Source organism: Gadus chalcogrammus, chromosome 10 (assembly GCF_026213295.1).
Source record: "Gadus chalcogrammus isolate NIFS_2021 chromosome 10, NIFS_Gcha_1.0, whole genome shotgun sequence".
NCBI classification, from domain to species: Eukaryota; Metazoa; Chordata; class Actinopteri; order Gadiformes; family Gadidae; genus Gadus; species Gadus chalcogrammus.
In genome coordinates this window covers 1,803,757-1,821,439 of record NC_079421.1, presented here as the reverse complement: position 1 = coordinate 1,821,439, position 17,683 = coordinate 1,803,757, and the positions used below count along the sequence as shown (strand labels likewise).

Genomic DNA, 17,683 nt, shown 5'->3' with positions numbered 1-17,683 from the left:
ATCGAATAATTATTTAAATTGATTGCACAAAAGCTGTGATCCGCTCTAGCCCAAGCTGGAGCAGGTGATGTGATCACGTGATCGCGCTCGGTGACAGCCAAATATTGCATTCGGCTGTTGCACTTTTTTCTTCTTTAAGGTTGAAATACTGCCACACCGCTGACGTGACTGTTCAACAGGTAGCTCTCATGCACTATCTATCATGTGCCTAATTGGCCACTACTGTTGTTTTCACGCGACACGCTTCGCGCATTGGATCATAATTTTTCTACCCTGCGATATCTGACCCAGCGTTCTGGGCCATTATCGGCCCAATACCGACGCCGTGGATCGGATCGGGACATCCCTAATTAAAACATATTTCAGAACCCTCCAAAATATCAACCAACAACGCTATGCATGCAATATAAGCTACCTAAACATGTGGCCAAGCAATCATCCTAATCTGTCTGTTTGTGATGGTGACGTGTGCAACCATCATTCACAGGATGGGATCATTTGTTTTACTTAACTTTTTTTTGTGTGTGTTCTGTCCGTTGTGTCTTTATTCCCATAACCAATGCACTTTAGGACAGTTTTGAACAGCCATAGTCTCTGACGATAGCAGAGAGATGCAGAAATACACTTACATAAAAATATGTAACGCAAGAAAAGCAGGAAGGATTGAGCGAGACAATCTGCTCAATGTGAATGTTTACAGGGAGAGAAGGTGTGAAGGCTCATTTTTCATTAAGTCCTTATTATAAGGCTCTGTTGTCAGCCCACATCCCGCTGTAATCTGTAAGCCATTACCAGCACCTAAAAATAACCACGTTAACATGCGCAGCTGCCGAGCCAACCAACAACATTTTTTAATAAAAGTCATGTAACTGTGGCCATAATCAAATTTAATGAGCCATCCCCCCCCACCCCCCCCCCCCCCCCCCCCCCCCCCCACACACCCCCCCCCCCCCCCCCCCCCCCCCACCCCCCCCCCCCCCCCCCCCCCACCCCCCCCACCCCCCCCCCCCCCCCCCCCCCCCCCCCCCCCCCCCCCCCCCCCCACCCCCCCCCCCCCCCCCCCCCCCCCCCCCCCCCCCCCCCCCCCCCCCCCCCCCCCCCCCCCCCCCCCCCCCCCCCCCCACCCCCCCCCCCCCCCCCCCCCCCCCCCCCCCCCCCCCCCCCCCCCCCCCCCCCCCCCCCCCCCCCCCCCCCCCCCCCCCCCCCCCCCCCCCCCCCCCCCCCCCCCCCCCCCCCCCCCCCCCCCCCCCCCCCCCCCCCCCCCCCCCCCCCCCCCCCCCCCCCCCCCCCCCCCCCCCCCCCCCCCCCCCCCCCCCCCCCCCTCCCTCTTACATATTTGATTCATAAAGTGGTTCTGAGCTTGTTCTGCTGGGGCCCTTATTGAAGGCCTGGGAGCATAGCTCCACCCAGGACCTGACTGTTGATATCCAGGGGGAGATACTATGCTGAGCTCATACGGTTAAAGAAAAGAGTGACACACGAAAGACTCCTTTCGGGAAGCCATGCAGAAGATTGCCTTAAAGGGGACCTATTATGCTTTTCGACTTTTACGACCTATAAACTTTGTTATAATGATTGATAGTCATGTTTAACCATACTAAAGTGTCAAATAATGACGTACATGCATTTCAACGTATTCCCTGCTGACAGTCTGGGGTGGCTGTGCAGAGCGCTAAAGACTCGAGTCGGGACAACGTTTGCGATTCACTTGTTCACATTTCCGGGAAATCATCTACGTAGACGTACTCCTGCCACGCCCCCATATGCCTGGTCAAATCTGCCCGCGCGCGCTTCAAGGAAGGTAACCAATCACCACGGAGTTGGGTTGGCAGGAGGGGGGCGAGGGGGCGGAGAAGGACGAAACCGAGCGTTGACAGAGAAGGCTGAAAGCGCCCAGATGAGAGGAAGAGTTTCCCGAAAATCTACATCTTTTTTTGTCCTGTGATTCGTGTCAGGTCGCGCTATAGGAGTCATTAATAAGAAATGAAGACCAGAAAAGTAGTATAATAGGTCCTCTTTAACTTCTGCTCCTGTTTAAACTGCCCCCTTTTTGTGTTAGGTAGATAGATTTATTAAAGATAGTGTGTGTGTGTGTGTGTGTGTGTGTGTGTGTGTGTGTGTGTGTGTGTGTGTGTGTGTTGTGTGTGTGTGTGTGTGTGTGTGTGTGTGTGTGTGTGTGTGTGTGTGTGTGTGTCTAGGTGTAAGTGTAACACCAGCATAGTGAACATGATACTTTTCAGCATAGAACAAACGGACCAGAAACAAACGGAACACAAGCATGCAGCCAGGCTACTACCGCTCTCTCTGCACACCCCAGATCTCGGATCTGACGTCACCAAGGTAAATCCAGACCGTACTGAAACAAAGCTAATCCACTCCACACATTGATTTGAGCCTTGCCTGGCAAAGGGAGTGGACACCATAAGGTCAGAAACCCAGAGAGTGAGAGAGACAGCGAGAGGGAGGGAGGGAGAGGGAGGTGGGAGGCAGGGTATTGGGACAGGCAGTGCCACAGAGGATTGCACTCGTCTGCTGATGAGAAATATGTTGGGATTGAAAGGGGGGTAAAAGGTGCAAATAATTGCAAGAGTCACACAGGATTATGTGCTTGTAGAAGTCTGGGAAGGTCTTGTAACACAGCTGAAACAGGAAGGTTAGCGAGGAGGAAGGGAGGCTTGTTCCTCCTCACCTTCAACACCTCTGTGAGTGCAGTGAGGATGACATCCATCTATTGGACTTTCCACACACGCACACACGCAGGCTCCATGCCGCTGGGTTTTTCTTCCACTCCCATGAGCAACACCTCTGGTCCATCAACACCTACCGTTTGCCAGATGAGGGGGAATCGATAGTGCTCGACCGAGCAGCCGGGGAAAGCATCGATTGCTCATATCCCCGTGTTTACTGTCGGCCCATGCGGCTTCGCACAGCTTGCTACTGCCTTTGTGTGTTCGGTCGCACAGCAATATAGGACAGTTGTGCACCGGCCCTCCCTTAAAAAGTTGTTTTTTTTAAGCGTGGAACAAGAAGGGAAGAAATTATCTACTGATTAGAAACACACAACAGAACAAGCTGTCTGAATGCTAAAGTGGACGTCTAATAGGCCTTTGTTGTTCTGGTCACAGACTTGAAGCTAAATTAAACTACACTCATTATGACAGATTTAGGCCGAAATCCAATTTATTGGTAGACACTCAAACTTGTCCTTTTCATAACCTTGCAATCCAATGCCCCTCTCATACGCTCTCACGGCACGTCTCCTCCTCTCACACCTATTACGCAAACCTTTTCCATAATATATTGTGTGTAATCATACGATGCATATACCCAGGCCTCAGTCAGGGACATGCTGAGCTCTTTGAAACCTGAGCGTGGCCGTACGCAGACAGGGCAGAGCGCCCTCAGTGAGCTGGGCGCTCTCAAAGTCGATCAAGTATGGCCGACCAAAAAGCCATTATACATCTCATACATCTTGCATTATACATCTCTTCAATCCTTATGGCAAGACATTAAAACAGCACATACAAAAAACATTTACACAACATTGAAGAGTCCAAGAGTCCATACACACCGATAAGTCAATAAGAGTCAGGGGTCTCACAGTCCAATAAATGAAAGGCCATAGATGTCTCTGGGGTGTGTGAAATGATATTGGGTGTGTGAAGTGTGTTTGCATGAGAGATGTATATAGAGTGTACTTTACTCTTCTCTGTTGGTTGATACGGAATGAGGGAGAAAAGAGTGCTTGTATTTGTTTCTCCTGCAGCTAGGCATTCTAAAGCGTCTTCTGGACGGCAGGAGCTGATACTCCTCATTTAAGACGTAAGGGTTCCAAAGCAATCTTGTCTGCCATCCTGAGGATGTGTTTAGGGCAGCAGATGTGTGGGCCATGTCATGTGGCCAGGTTCATGAAGTCAATTTCGTTGTAAATAATGATGTCTCAACTACTAGAAGGCATAGCGTCAGAATGTCTGAAAAGAAATGTGATAGCGGAGCGAAAAAGGTCCCGATTGTCTCCCAAATTCATGTAGTTCACATAATACAGCAATATGTGTTTCATGTTTCAACCATTTGTCCAATGTGGGGCACTTCGCTAACTTGATCTGGAATAATGATGCGCCCACCTCTTCATTTGACCCACAAAAAAGGTAATCTGTTTGGGAAATGTAATATCGGCTTGCGCGCAGGAGTGAACATCTAGAGCTTTAGTGCCACCTAGTGGTGGATTTTATATCCAAGACATAGCTTAATTAAATTGGATCACATATCGAGACCGCTTTCTTTCCTGTATATAGACCCCCATGAGGACAGATGGATATGTTTGATTTCCACGCGTTTCCTCGACCACATTAATTTAGAAATATTGGCTTAATGTTTAATGCTTAATTTGAACTCCACTGAATGACTACTACATTTTAAGGGCTACATTAGCACAAAGGTCAAAAGGCTGTGTCGGCATGAGCAGCCACATCTTACACTTCTGCTGGGGTCCATTTACAGGGATGAAATATCCCTTTGTGAGTGATGATCCAGACATCTGGAAACAAGTCCTCTGCAAACTTGACACTCAATCATGTAAAAACAGTGACACCCACAAAGGGCCAAACACAGAACACATAAGTTACTGAAATCAACTAAATGTATAGACGTCCACCTTAAATGTGTTCTTTGCCTAATTGTAGGCCTACGTCCCATTGCTCTCTGGGTCCTGAAGTCTAATGGATGGAAAGAGAAGCCTAAACCTTTCTATAGGCCTAGAGAATACAGACCCTATTATGATTGTTTGCATGAGGTGACACCCAGCCACGGCTACGTGGGTGATGTCCTCTTTTGGAAGGAGACAAACTACCTCCGGGTGAATCTCACACAGTATCCACCGCTGGGTTTCTTTGAGGGAAATCTCTCAAATTCCTCAATAGCATTTTTCAATTTGGATAAAGAAAATGTCGAGCTGAAGTTGAAAGAACACGCCATGTGATAGCAAAAAAGTTTCTGTGTCACCCAGGTCACAAGCAAATAGGATTGAATGAATTCCAGTAATTAGTCTGCTATTGAAGGACTACACATAATAGTTGATATCACCTTAATAGAGTTTTATTGTGGCCCCAAATGTAACATCAGAAGTCCCATGATACAGTTGACAGTACACACACACACACACACACACACACACACACACACACACACACATACATATATAGTCGTACCCCACTCCCCCAATGAGCCTGGTTCCAGGTATGAATCACACGTTAAGCGAGGGTTAAGCCGCACTCGGCATTTATTGCATACATGTTAGACATATAATATACTCGCGGCCTCTAGGGCCTCCGTGAGCCTCTAGTCGCTCACGGACCTGAGCGCTTCCTTCTTCCTCGCTCCTGTTCCCCCCAAATGTCTTCTTCTCCTTCTTCTTCTTTTATTTAGGCAGACTTGACGCAGCTATGGCGTATTACTGCCCCCCACTGTTTTTATTTCCCCCCTAAACTTGAAATCCTTTTATATACTCCAATGATGTGAAGGTAGTCCATAAATTCCTTTGTTTTATCCACTGAATCCAGATTTAAAAGGGTGCGCATATTAAAAACTGATTCTCCAGCTGATCCAAGCCTCCGGTACAGAGTCCTCCTTTGCCTGGAATAGCGCCCCCACTGGAGAAGTACATGCTTTACAGTCTCTCTTTCTCCACACTCACACCTGCCATCTGGGTGTTTGCCAATCAGAGCCAGCCCACTCCTCAGCCCACAGTGTCCAAGCCTCAGTCTTGTGATTGCTACATCATCTTTTCTTATGCACCTAAAAGTGCACCTATCTTTATTTACATTTTCCTGTATTGAAAAGTATGCCCTTCCCTTCCTTTCCTTCTCCCAAGATTTTTGCCACCTTTCTTTTAGAGCCCTGTTTATTTTTTCCATGTACCCGGGTGCCCCATATTGCAGATGAATTTGCACTGTTTCCTCCTTCCCCGCCTTCTTTGCCTCCTCCTCCGCCTCCTCGTTCCCTTTCACACCCACATGAGCCGGCACCCAGAGAAACCCCACCTCCCTCCCCGCCTTGTAAACTCTGAACACAGACTGTAGTATTTCCACAATTAAATCCGGTCTGGACTTGGATTTTCCTTCTTTTATTGAAATTAAAGCTGCAGCTGAATCACTACATACTATTGAATACCCCTGTTTATTATCCTCCACCCATCGTAAGGCCCATAAGCTGGCCACCATCTCGCTTTGATACTGAACATATGATCTGAGATTCTTACCTATCTGTACCCGATTTCAGAAATGCTATACACACTGCTCTTTAACCACTCTCAGCTCCTTTGACCCATCAGTGTAAATGAGTAGATGGTCTCCCCAGACTTGTTGCTACCAGACTTCTATCTCTTTCACTACACCCTCATGGTACATCCTGATTGCTTATACCTCATAAAATCTTAGGTCAACACGGGATCTGGGATCAGCCATGACGGAGCAACTGAGGGACACACTGGGGAGAGAAACCAAAACACTAAACATCCCTGAATACCAAAATCCGCCTCACAGATTAAGATTTCTGCAAAGTTATGTTTTAGTTTTCTCGATTCCATAAACTCCCAATGACACTCAGTAGGTCTTTTGTTGGTAACACTTCCCTTTGTCCTTTGAGCTTCCCCCAAATGTCGGTCCTCGTGCTCCTTTTAAAATGCCTTCCTGGCTGTCTAGGCAGGTGTCTCCCATCTCGCTGATTGGGGTTCAACGGGTGCTCTCCGTCGCCGGCTGGTGGATGACGGTAGTATTTTCCGTCCAGGATGAAACCTCGGGTCCGTCCGGACCGACGTTTAAGGGGCGGGATGCCGCAATATACATCCCAAAAATCTGTGAGATGATGCCCACAGTTGAGAAGATAATGAGCCACACTGAGACAAATGGGGAGCCACTTGTCTCACCAGACTACTTCACTAAGTTTTATTGTTACATATAGCAATGGCTCCTTTTGAACTATTGAACTGTTTTTAGGACCACTGGAAGAAATGGCTCTGAGACGTTGTGTTCAGCAACGGTTAAGACCCACTTCTCCTGCGTAGAAGTGGGTCTACAGTGAGTGTGGATCAAGACTCTCACATCAAGGGCCTTTGTTTTTGACATTGTGTCCCGAAACAATTCTGCCAACGGAATCTCAATTTCTCATGCATGATGTGGTCCTTATTGTTACGTTTTAGGGCTGGGGAATGATTAAACGTTTTAATCGTGATTAATCGCATAGTATTGGTGAGTTAACTCGCAATGAATCACACTCTTAAAATTCTGATTTAAATCCAGTCCAACTGAAGTTAATTCGTTAGTTTGCCAGCTCTCGATGCATCTCAAGAACAAGAAGGATCATCCGTGACCACCTCCATCCCGGCCACCACCTGCTCAGCCTACTCACTCATAAAACATAAAACCATTAACAGATACGCATACCTCACTTTCTATAAAGTGCAATATGCTTACGGCGTTTTATATTTTATATTTATTATTCACCTCGCCTGTCCTTGTCTTGTTCCAAATGTTTTTCTGTTATTTCTGTCTTGTTTTTTACATTTATAACTTAAATTGCTTGTTTGTCTTTTTGTATGTGTGATGCACCTTCAGTTGGCACTCCCAATTTCGTTGTATAGTCGACTGTACAATGACAATAAAGGCTTATCTTATCTTATCTTATCTTAAATGAGTTTATCAAATGGAATGACACATTATCATTCATACCAAATGTATTTAATAAGCAAAAACAAGTGGCCTTGAGAGAGTTTTATTGACTCACTCAGAGATTTGGGAATAGTTAACAGGAAGTTAATTAGTACAATTGTAAACCAACAGTTACTACAAGTCTAGTTCAATTCAAATAAGTAGCGCCACAGATTTGGGAATGTAATCAGGCAGTCACTTACTGCAAGTTTAATTTAATTAGTAAGTAATTGGAACTAAAAACAAAATTATTTCTGATATGAATGTTCACATTCTGTGGCAAACCCCTTCAAAATCACAGTAAAATAAAAAAGAGAGAACGTGCGTTAATGTGTCAATTTGTATTAATCGCGTTCAAATAAGTTTGCGTTAACGCGTAATTAACTTGCCCAGCCCTAGTTGTTACTGCATGAGGGTCATACAGAGCCACAGAATCAACATACTAGTAAACACAGGCCGACATCCAGTACTTGGCTTGGGAGAAGATGTTATTGCATGTCTGTGCCACATGAGGAACATGACCCATCACATCAGAGAGCCGTTTCTAATGTCAACATGGACTGAGATTAATGTTGTTCCTGCCCCATCCAATTCTCTTGTTGGTTGTTTTTGTTTGGTCTTCTTTAGTGACGTATTCATTTCATGATGTTCCTCCGATTTTTTGGGCCTCTTTGTGATAATGCTGTGTGATGTGAACCACATGAGGTCATTGCCCTACAGTGCAGTTCGAGAGAACAGGACGTTTGTTAGGAAACATGTGTGTTGACGAACATATTGGTTAATGATTTAGAGACTGAACATTGTACGCAACACGCTGAATCTTGGGAAAGATTATGGCTATGGGTGACTTACAATGTTATGAAGTGGTGTGATTAATTCTGGTGTGATCCAGGTGCATCGGACACCAGCCTTCCAAGTTGCACTTGTGACATAATTTACGGTCTTGGAGCACTCACTGCGTTCCCGTTTGTCTTTGTGATTGTTTCATGGAATTGGCTAGTCGTTGTTTATTGTTAACTACATTAGCCTATTTAGCAAACCAGCTCGCAAACAAACAACACAACTTTACATTGTATTGCACACACAGCAAGACCGTGACCGTGCAATGCATAAATTGATGACCGGAATAAAGTAGCAATGTAATCAAGTATGTTTGAATGAATTGGTCACCAATTCATTCAAGACAAACGGGAACGCTATAAGTGCTCCGAGACCGGAAATTACGTCACAAGTGCAACTTGGAAGGCTGGTGTCCGGGGCATCTGGATCACACCATAATGCCTCCTTCAAAGCAGCTCGGAGGTTCAGAAGCTCTTACGTGTCTTCACGTAAACCTTCCCTGCTTCCGAAATCAGAGTGTTCAGGAAACGGCCCACAGAAGTTCGTAGGCCATGACATAAAACCGGAAAAACTGATCGTTCGTGAGACTAGACTTCATAACAACAACAAGTATGGATGCCTGCAGGGACCTCTTTGCGCTTCTTTGCTGAATCAGATGAATTTTAACCTATAATGTATCGTAATGCCAATGTTAGAATGGGTGTTAAGTTCGCCTTTTAGTGCTTGATGCAAATTCACTTCAGTCTACCTATGAAACGAGCCGGAATTGTTGTGACGTGATCTCGGAGGATTCGGGTAACTTTACGTCTGAACGAAACTCTGAGCTAAAACTCCGACCCAACTGAGTGCTCAGAACACTTTCCTCCAAGCTTCAGGTCCGAACATCCGAAACTCCCGGGAACTGCAGAGCGTGTTGAGTGCGGCATAAGGTTCGACCTCCAAACCTCCCGGAAACTCGGGAGCGTTTTGAAGGCGGTGTGGGTACCAGATCGACTCGGCTGCCAGGTCGACTCGGGGTCCTGCGCTTAAAGATGACGTATCGACACTTGACGTATCGACACAAGCCAACGGACAAAATTCCGAGGTGGCCCGACCAAAAGGGGGCTTAATGCTGTTAAATGCCGCAATAAAGCTGGGATATTTTTCCCACTTGCCACTCGGATGGCTGGGGCCTCTACGAATTCTCAGAAACATATCATTTGAATTGAAATGAAATCATTTATTGCTGGTTATTAAGCACACAATATTCACGTAAGAAAATTGAATGCCGACTTCACATTTCAGAAAGACTACTGGGGGCATTTAATTTTAAATCAGTTGAGCCTCTTTTTTTTTAGATGTGAATTGGGATTAAAATGGCCTAAAATATTCCCGTTGGCCAAGTCCGACCTAAATGATTAGGCCGCTTGTTGTAGTCCAACTTTGGAAAACTGTAGTTCGACCCTAGAAACGCTGGAGGTCAGCAATACTCGCCGTCGCGCAATGACATTGGTTAGGAAAAGTGGATTCGAATTCATAAGCAGTGCTGTCTTTTCCAATGTTCGAAAGGGAAGCACCATTTGATCTCTCCTTGACCCGATGACGTTATCCACAAAGGTTAAGTAAAGGAGCGATAAAGGTCAGGAGATTTGACTATTCGTCGAGGCCCGAAGCATCTGGATCACACCATTCTGTCTGCGTGAACACAGGACACCGTGACGAGTCCCTGCGTCACGTACCAGACTGAGCGTCGAGCTCCGATTGGTGCGTCGTGGAATGACGTCTATAAATGAATCCCGCCTCTATCAGATGTGTTAACAGAATTCCTCCTCCGCAGACGGAACCACTTCCACAAGAGGCGGAATTTTACGTATATAAAGCTATCACCGTGCATTCAAATAATTTAGTACGGTATTGATTAAAGATAAAAGCATAACAATATTTCTGTTTGAAAACAACTTCAAACTGGACTGTTGTGGCCGCTTCTGGTTCATGTTTAGGACTGATCCATCTACCGTCCGCCCCTGGAAACGTGACGTAACACTTGAGTCACTCAGTACGATGGAAAAGAGACTGTCCGGTGAAACTATACTAACAGAATACTCGAACGGTTTCCCTTCAAGTAAATGATTCAGTCAACCGAAGCGACCAACCTTTGAAGAGTTGGTGGTCGTCAAACCCTGACTGTCTCTTCTGGACCCCCGAGCAGGAATGACCACCGCGCTGCTCCTCCTCGGCCGACATCTGGCCGCGCTGTGCGTCTCATCCCGTGGGCAACTTTCTGTCAGGAGAGGGTTCTGTTCCGCGTCCCCGTCCAGCCCCGCGCCGGGACCCGGGCACACCACCGGAGCAGGAGGGGAAGCGGAAGCCGGCAGCCACGAGCCAGAGTGGAAGGCGGCTGGAGCATCACAAACTACGGCCAACACAGGACCAGGTAGGCTCCTGATGACACGGAGACGGTGGACCTACTCTGCGCCCTATACATCCCCAAAGTGGAAAGACACATTGACATGGAGAAAATGACAAATCTAAGAAATAATTCGTATATTGTGTATATTTTCTGTTTTTAATCAATCCAATCGGAGCGAGAATGTAATTTCAATAGGCTGACTAGGCTGTTCGGATGAGAGCATCGTCTTCCAAGCCGCACGTGTTGGCCTCGAGCTGTCGTTCCATCCGGCAGGATGTTGTGTTCTGTGCTCATCGCATGGTGCTCTCTGGGCGGATGTTGCCCCCTGGCCAAAGGTTCAACAGGCCGGTTTCTTGTAGTAGCCTGCTCTCACACTGGCACAGGTTTGGTTGCTATTGTAGCTTGAGATGGTTTATTTTCCAAGGGACAGTGTTGCTGGTAAAACAATGAGTTCAGGAGGACGGTATATTAATAACCTGCTCTGGGAATCAGCAGAAGGTCATTAGGTCAAAGCTAAATCCATCCAGCGGGAAAGTTGGCGGTAATAAGTTGCTATAGATTTTACCTTCTCCTGCACACAACACGGCACTATCGTGTAATTGTTCCATTTGTATTTCCCTATAGCCCTACAGAGGGAGAACATTATAATGGAACTTCTTTTCTGGCACATGTTATGTAACGGGCCTTAAGAAGTGGCCCACGTTTCACTCTCTCACTCCTGTTCTGTCATGCGTGTGCATTATGCCACAATTTTCACTCAGTCTCTCCTTCTGTCTTTTCCCAGTTCTAATGGAATGAATGTGTGTGATTCGTTTTGAGGCTGATATGAATTGCACGATTTAAAAGAAGAGGTAATGCCACAGGTGCTAACCCTTATTTTGAATGTTCATTATATTTCAAAACACAGAACCCCAAAGAATCAGTGAATGACAGTGGAAAAACTATTTTTTGAAGGCCTTTCTCAGGAACAAATACTGTCCCAAAACAAAAAATACATTTAGATTAAAGTAATTTTCTTATTTTTCTATTTCCGGCAGCCTTAAAATAAAAAGGTGGCATCTGCTTCTTTAGCTTAAATCCACACCCACCCAATCCCCCGGTCGGGTGGTCATGTGATTCATATTCTTCCAGGGCGCTCCTGTTCAGGATTCCTAATAAACGACCAGCTAACACAATTTGCCTTCTATTTAAACGCACACAGCCTCCCAATGACCTACGAATTAGGCTGTGAGTAGTCCGAAAATGCATCCTTCAACAGCAGTTGGTACACAAAAGTCGAAATAGTCGAACAAGTCGAAAAACACGGCTGGTATAATTCCAAAAACTCTGAATACTTCCCTAATCAAGGCTGGATTCTTATTACATTCATCTAACTAAATTAGAAGACGTTGGGTAAGCAATTGTGTGTCCCTTCCCCCCACTGAATAGGTCATCAGTTAAAGGCTGTCTAGGATGTCTCGATATCACCGCATGCAGACGGTTCTTACTGTAAACGCACGGGTACACAACTTCACAAGTCAGTAGACCAGACTGGTGATAAACATTTCTGCCTTGATTGCAACGGAACCAAGCGAACGGAGAGAGTAAAGCCCAGTTCAGACCAAAGATTCACCTTGCAACGAGACGGATTTAGAACATCGCAGGGGCGGTGTGAACGGGTCGTTGCAAGGAGTCGCAAGGAGTTGTGAGTTGCAAGTCGTTGCAAGGCGAATCTTTGGTCTGAACTGGGCTTAAGAGACACGGATGTTAAGGCAGAGAGCCAAATAGAGATGTGAGCAGAGGAAGAAGCTGGACCGTCATAAGAGATATTGGGCTGAATAGGAGATATTAAGCTGAGGAGGAGATATTAGACTGAAGAGGACATTTGGCGTTGTGTTGAATTAAAGGTGAGCGGGCAAATGTGGCACAGTCCAAATAATTAGTAGTAACCTATCTAGATCTCATGGTGATGGTCTTGCTTTTTTATTAGTTTCATTCAGTTTTGCCCTACTTGACATTACGGCAGGATGCCAGAGGTTTGACAGCTTCTCAAAATTATAATGGAATATCATTTTTCATGGGACATGTAAACGCGTTTTGGGAGAGAGGAGAATTTTCCACAGTGACTGTCGCAGCGTGACAGGCGTGGGCTTTGGTCCACGTGCTCATTACATGTTGGTTGATAAGTAACCATTCGGAGGGTCAGTGGTCCTACTGAGATAGCGGCAGCAATATTATTCGGTCTTTATGACTTGGCGGTACATCAAGTGGTCTAATGAGGTAAAAGTGCACTTTACCTCATTAGACCACACGATTCTAAAGCTAATATCATAACCTCATTGGACCAAACGATATTAGAGCTAACATCATGCCCTCATTGGACTAAACAATGTTATAGCTAACATCATGACCTCAATGGACTAAACAATGTTGTAGCTAACATCATGACCTCAATGGACTAAACAATGTTGTAGCTAACATCATGACCTCATTGGACCACACTTTGTAGCACCGGTTCCGACTGGTTTCTAGTGGTCAGGACAACAGCATATGGAGGTGTCGTTCTGATGAATCGGTCCCTGTAGGATTAAAACGAACAAATGTAACAGGATTTAATTGAAAGCTAGAGAGTCGACTTTTCTCTTTATATTTATTTAAATTAATAATCTGTATGTCATTGCGGGCCGGCAGGAATGTTTCTGCGGGCCGCCATTGGCCCGCGGGCCGCACCTTGAGGACCAATGCTCAGATACTAGCTGAAGGAGAGGCTTCTGGATGAGTCCAAGCAGTGAGCTCTGTTCTCTGTGTTCCCCGTTCACTGTACCGCATGACACACCCACGTGCGTGCGCGTGCGTGTGTGTAGCCCCTCCCTGAACCCCCTCCCCTGTCTCTTCCACAGGACGTCCTATGGGCTCCAGCAGCAGCCGGCCCTTCAGCACCCTGGCCCAGCCGCTCGACGGGGGGCTTCACCCGGACCCCGAGGCCGACCCCGAGGCCGACCCCGAGGCCGACCCCCAGGCGGACCCTGACCAGCTGCTCCGTCAGTGCGCGGAGGCCCTCCGAGGCCGGCCGGCCCGGCCCCGCCGGGAGCTGGTCTCCAGCCGCGCCCCGGGCAACTGCTGCCGCCACAGCGCCTCGCCCCGGGTCCGTGTGCTGCAGTGGAACGTCCTGGCCCAGGGTGAGAGGGCCGTCCGTCCGTCCGTCCGTCTGACTGTATGGATCCACTCTCCACTAGGGCGGCTCGATTATGGAAAAGATCGTTGTCACGATTATTTTGGTCAATATTGAAATCACGATTATTCAAACGATTATTTTTGGAGTTTGAAAACATGACGTGTTTATTCAGCATGTCTCTCTCAAAAACAGTTTGTTTAGAATTTAGAGATTTCGCCTTAAAAAAAGTACACTAAATGGTCCAAAAGAAAATGTTCAAATCTAAAATAATGTACAGATATGTATCCAGCTGTTCTAAAAAAATATATAATCGAAAAATATTATGTTAATTTTGTGATCGTTTGACGCTAAAATCTAAATGGAGATCGAATTTCGATTAATCGCCCAGCCCTACTCTTCACCTCTCCGTCCTCTCCATGAACTGTACTCCTCTCTTCTCCACTCCCTATCAATGACATATCTGATTCATCATCATCATCATCATCTGTAAAGTCATCGGAATACGCAGACACGACGGCGAAACAACAACGAGCAAAAAACCCTCCTTAGTCCCTCTAAAGCGTCCCTTCTCTCCCCCCCCCCCCCCCCCCCTGCAGCTCTCGGGGAGGGTAAGGACGGCTTTGTGCGCTGCCCGCCGGACGCCCTCGACTGGCGGGAGAGGAAGTACCTGATCCTGGAGGAGATCCTCACCCACCGGCCCGACGTGGTGTGCCTGCAGGAGGTCGACCACTACCACGACACCTTCCTGCCCGTCCTCAGCAGCCTGGGCTACCGCGGCAGCTTCCTGCCCAAGCCCCGCTCGCCCTGCCTGGACGTGGAGCCCAACAACGGGCCCGACGGCTGCGCCCTCTTCTACAGCCGCGAGCGCTTCTCCCCGACGGCCACCGACCACCTGCGTCTCTCGGCCATGATGCTGCCCACCAACCAGGTGGCCATCGTGCAGTCGCTGCGCTGCCGCGCCACGGGCCGGGGGCTGTGCGTGGCCGTCACCCACCTGAAGGCCCGCAGCGGCTGGGAGAGGATGCGGAGCGCGCAAGGAGCCGACCTGCTGCGCCGCCTGCGGGCCATCACGTCCCGGGCCGCGGCCTGCGAGGCGGACGGCGCGGCGGGGCTCCCGCTGCTGGTGTGCGGGGACTTCAACGCCGAGCCCTCGGAGGATGTGTACCGGCGGTTCCTGGCGTCGTCGCTAGGGCTGGACTCGGCCTACAGGCTGCTGAGCGCCGACGGGCTGACGGAGCCCCCTTACACCACCTGGAAGATCCGCCCGTCCGGGGAGAGCCGGGGCACGCTGGACTACATCTGGTACAGCCGGGAGTCGCTCAGCGTGGAGACGCTGCTGGACATCCCCGGCGAGGAGCAGATCGGGCCCGACCGGCTGCCCTCCTACCACTACCCCTCGGACCACCTGTCGCTGCTCTGCGACGTCAGCTTCAGAGAGCTCCCTCACAGGCTGATGTGAGGCTGTGTGGGCGGGCTGCTCAGCGAGGGGAAGGAGGTTCCCTTCACTTACCTCGTAACGTTATCCGTAGCAAGGAGGTTCACTTCACTTACCTCGTAACGTTATCCGTAGCAAGGAGTTTCACTTCACTTACCTCGTAATGTTATCGTTAGGAAGGAGTTTCACTTGGCTAACCTCGTAACGTTATCCGTAGGAAGGAGTTTCACTTCACTTACGTACCGTTATCCTTAGGAATGAGTTTCACTTCAACCGTAACGTTATCCTTAGGAGTGAGTTTCACTTGGCATACCTCGTAACGTTATCCTTAGGAATGAGTTTCACTTCAACCGTAAAGTTATTTTCATGAGTGGAAACCGTTCAACTGCTTATTTGAGAGGTTGGAATGCAAGTAAGTGAGTGTTTACAAGACAGCGGGGCACAAATGATGGGATTCGTCCTTTTTTTGTTTGATGAGGTTACTTTACACTGGAAAGCGGTAACCAAGTTATTTATTTTATTTTGACCAGCATCTATTTAATGATATTTAAAAAAATATTTTTCTACATAATGGTGTTATATTACCGTTGTTTAATTTATTGCTACTTTGTAAAAGTACAAGTTAATTAGGGAATTGTTGCTGTGACAAAATAAAGTAACTATATTCAAAACTTGTTTGTCAATTATATATTTGATCATTTCAAATATGGTTCCCAGATTTGATCCCCCCTCCCCCTAAAAAATGTGCGTAACACTTGAGTGTACTTGTTAGTGTAATAGCATGGAACAGCCTGACACTAGTTTTATGGAACCCTGTTCCTAAATGTTGTTCCATAAGTATGTTCTGCGACAGGCTTACATTGCTTAGTACATGAGAACCAAGAGTACAATAAATCCATTGAGTTTTATTCACTTCTTTTTATAATACATATTTAAGTAAAATCTACATCAATACACTGATAGTACAAGAAAAAATAGTATATTATTCAAAAAGCGCACAATGTCTAAGTATTTATTCTTTAAGCAGACATCCTTTCACTCCCTTATGTATGGTAAAAAATGGACAACAGAAAGCAGAGGGAGGGGGTGGTGGGGTTGCTTGAAAGAAACGCAGAACAACATAGCAATTAGTGTCTGCTGCAATGACACATGCCAGGTGGGTATCAAAAAAAATATTTTTTTCGTTTTTATGTACAACAAAGTCTGCTTGGGCTTTTTCATATTTGTTTTAATTACAAAAGGCATTTGTACAATTAACAATCTAAGGCTGCCCATCCATGTTGGATGGGATGAGCTGTGAAGCGGACGTAGAAAGAGGGTCCCTTTTTTTTCCGGCTTTGTTGGGACTTTTGAAGCCCTTCCTGGATAATTAGGTTTCCAAATGAGATGGTAGAGCTGGGCCAATGGGAGGAGGCCCTGAACCCCACGTTGAGCCTGGGCCAATGGGAGGAGGCCCTGAGCCCCATGTTGAGCCTGGGCCAATGGGAGGAGGCCCTGGGCCCCATGTTGAGCCTGGGCCAATGGGAGGAGGCCCTGGGCCCCATGTTGAGCCAGGGCCAATGGGAGGAGGCCCTGAGCTCCATGTTGAGCCTGGGCCAATGGGAGGAGGCCCTGGGCCCCACGTTGCGCCTGGGCCAATGGGAGGAGCTCCTGAGCCCCACGTTGAGCCTGGGCCAATGGGAGGAGCTCCTGAGCCCCATGTTGAGCCTGGGCCAATGAGAGGAGCTCCTGAGCCCCACGTTGAGCCTGGGCCAATGGGAGGAGGCCCTGGGCCCCACGTTGAGCCTGGGCCAATGGGAGGAGGCCCTGGGCCCTGTTCTCAGCCTGGGCCAATGGGAGGAGGCCCTGGGCCTGTTCTCAGCCTGGGCCAATGGGAGGAGGCCCTGGCCCTGTTCTCAGCCTGGGCCAATGGGAGGAGGCCCTGGGCCTGTTCTCAGCCTGGGGGGGACGTCCAGCGCTGTGCTGATATCTAGCAGTAGTCCAGAGTCATTTCTCTCTCGCCAAACCCTCCCCGGGCCCTGAGGGGGGGCCCCTGGACGCCGGGGCCCCTGGACGCCGGGGCCCCTGGACGCCCGGGCCCCTGGACGTCGGGGCCCCCGGGTCTTTGGCCTGGAGAGTGGGAGGATGGAGGGTGGTAGGGGGGGGGGGGGGGGAGAGGGGGG

At 48.0% G+C, this 17,683-nt stretch overlaps 1 protein-coding gene across 1 annotated transcript; it reads left to right on the top strand.

The window, feature by feature from the left end:
• The first annotated feature begins 10,328 nt into the window (after positions 1 to 10,328).
• On the top strand, positions 10,329 to 16,625 carry nocta (nocturnin a). Its single transcript, XM_056600702.1, has 3 exons — positions 10,329 to 10,956; positions 13,812 to 14,090; positions 14,683 to 16,625. The coding sequence occupies exons 1-3, from the start codon at positions 10,734 to 10,736 to the stop codon at positions 15,543 to 15,545; spliced, it is 1,365 nt and encodes a 454-aa protein (XP_056456677.1). The 5' UTR covers positions 10,329 to 10,733; the 3' UTR covers positions 15,546 to 16,625.
• Positions 16,626 to 17,683: the final 1,058 nt, after the last annotated feature.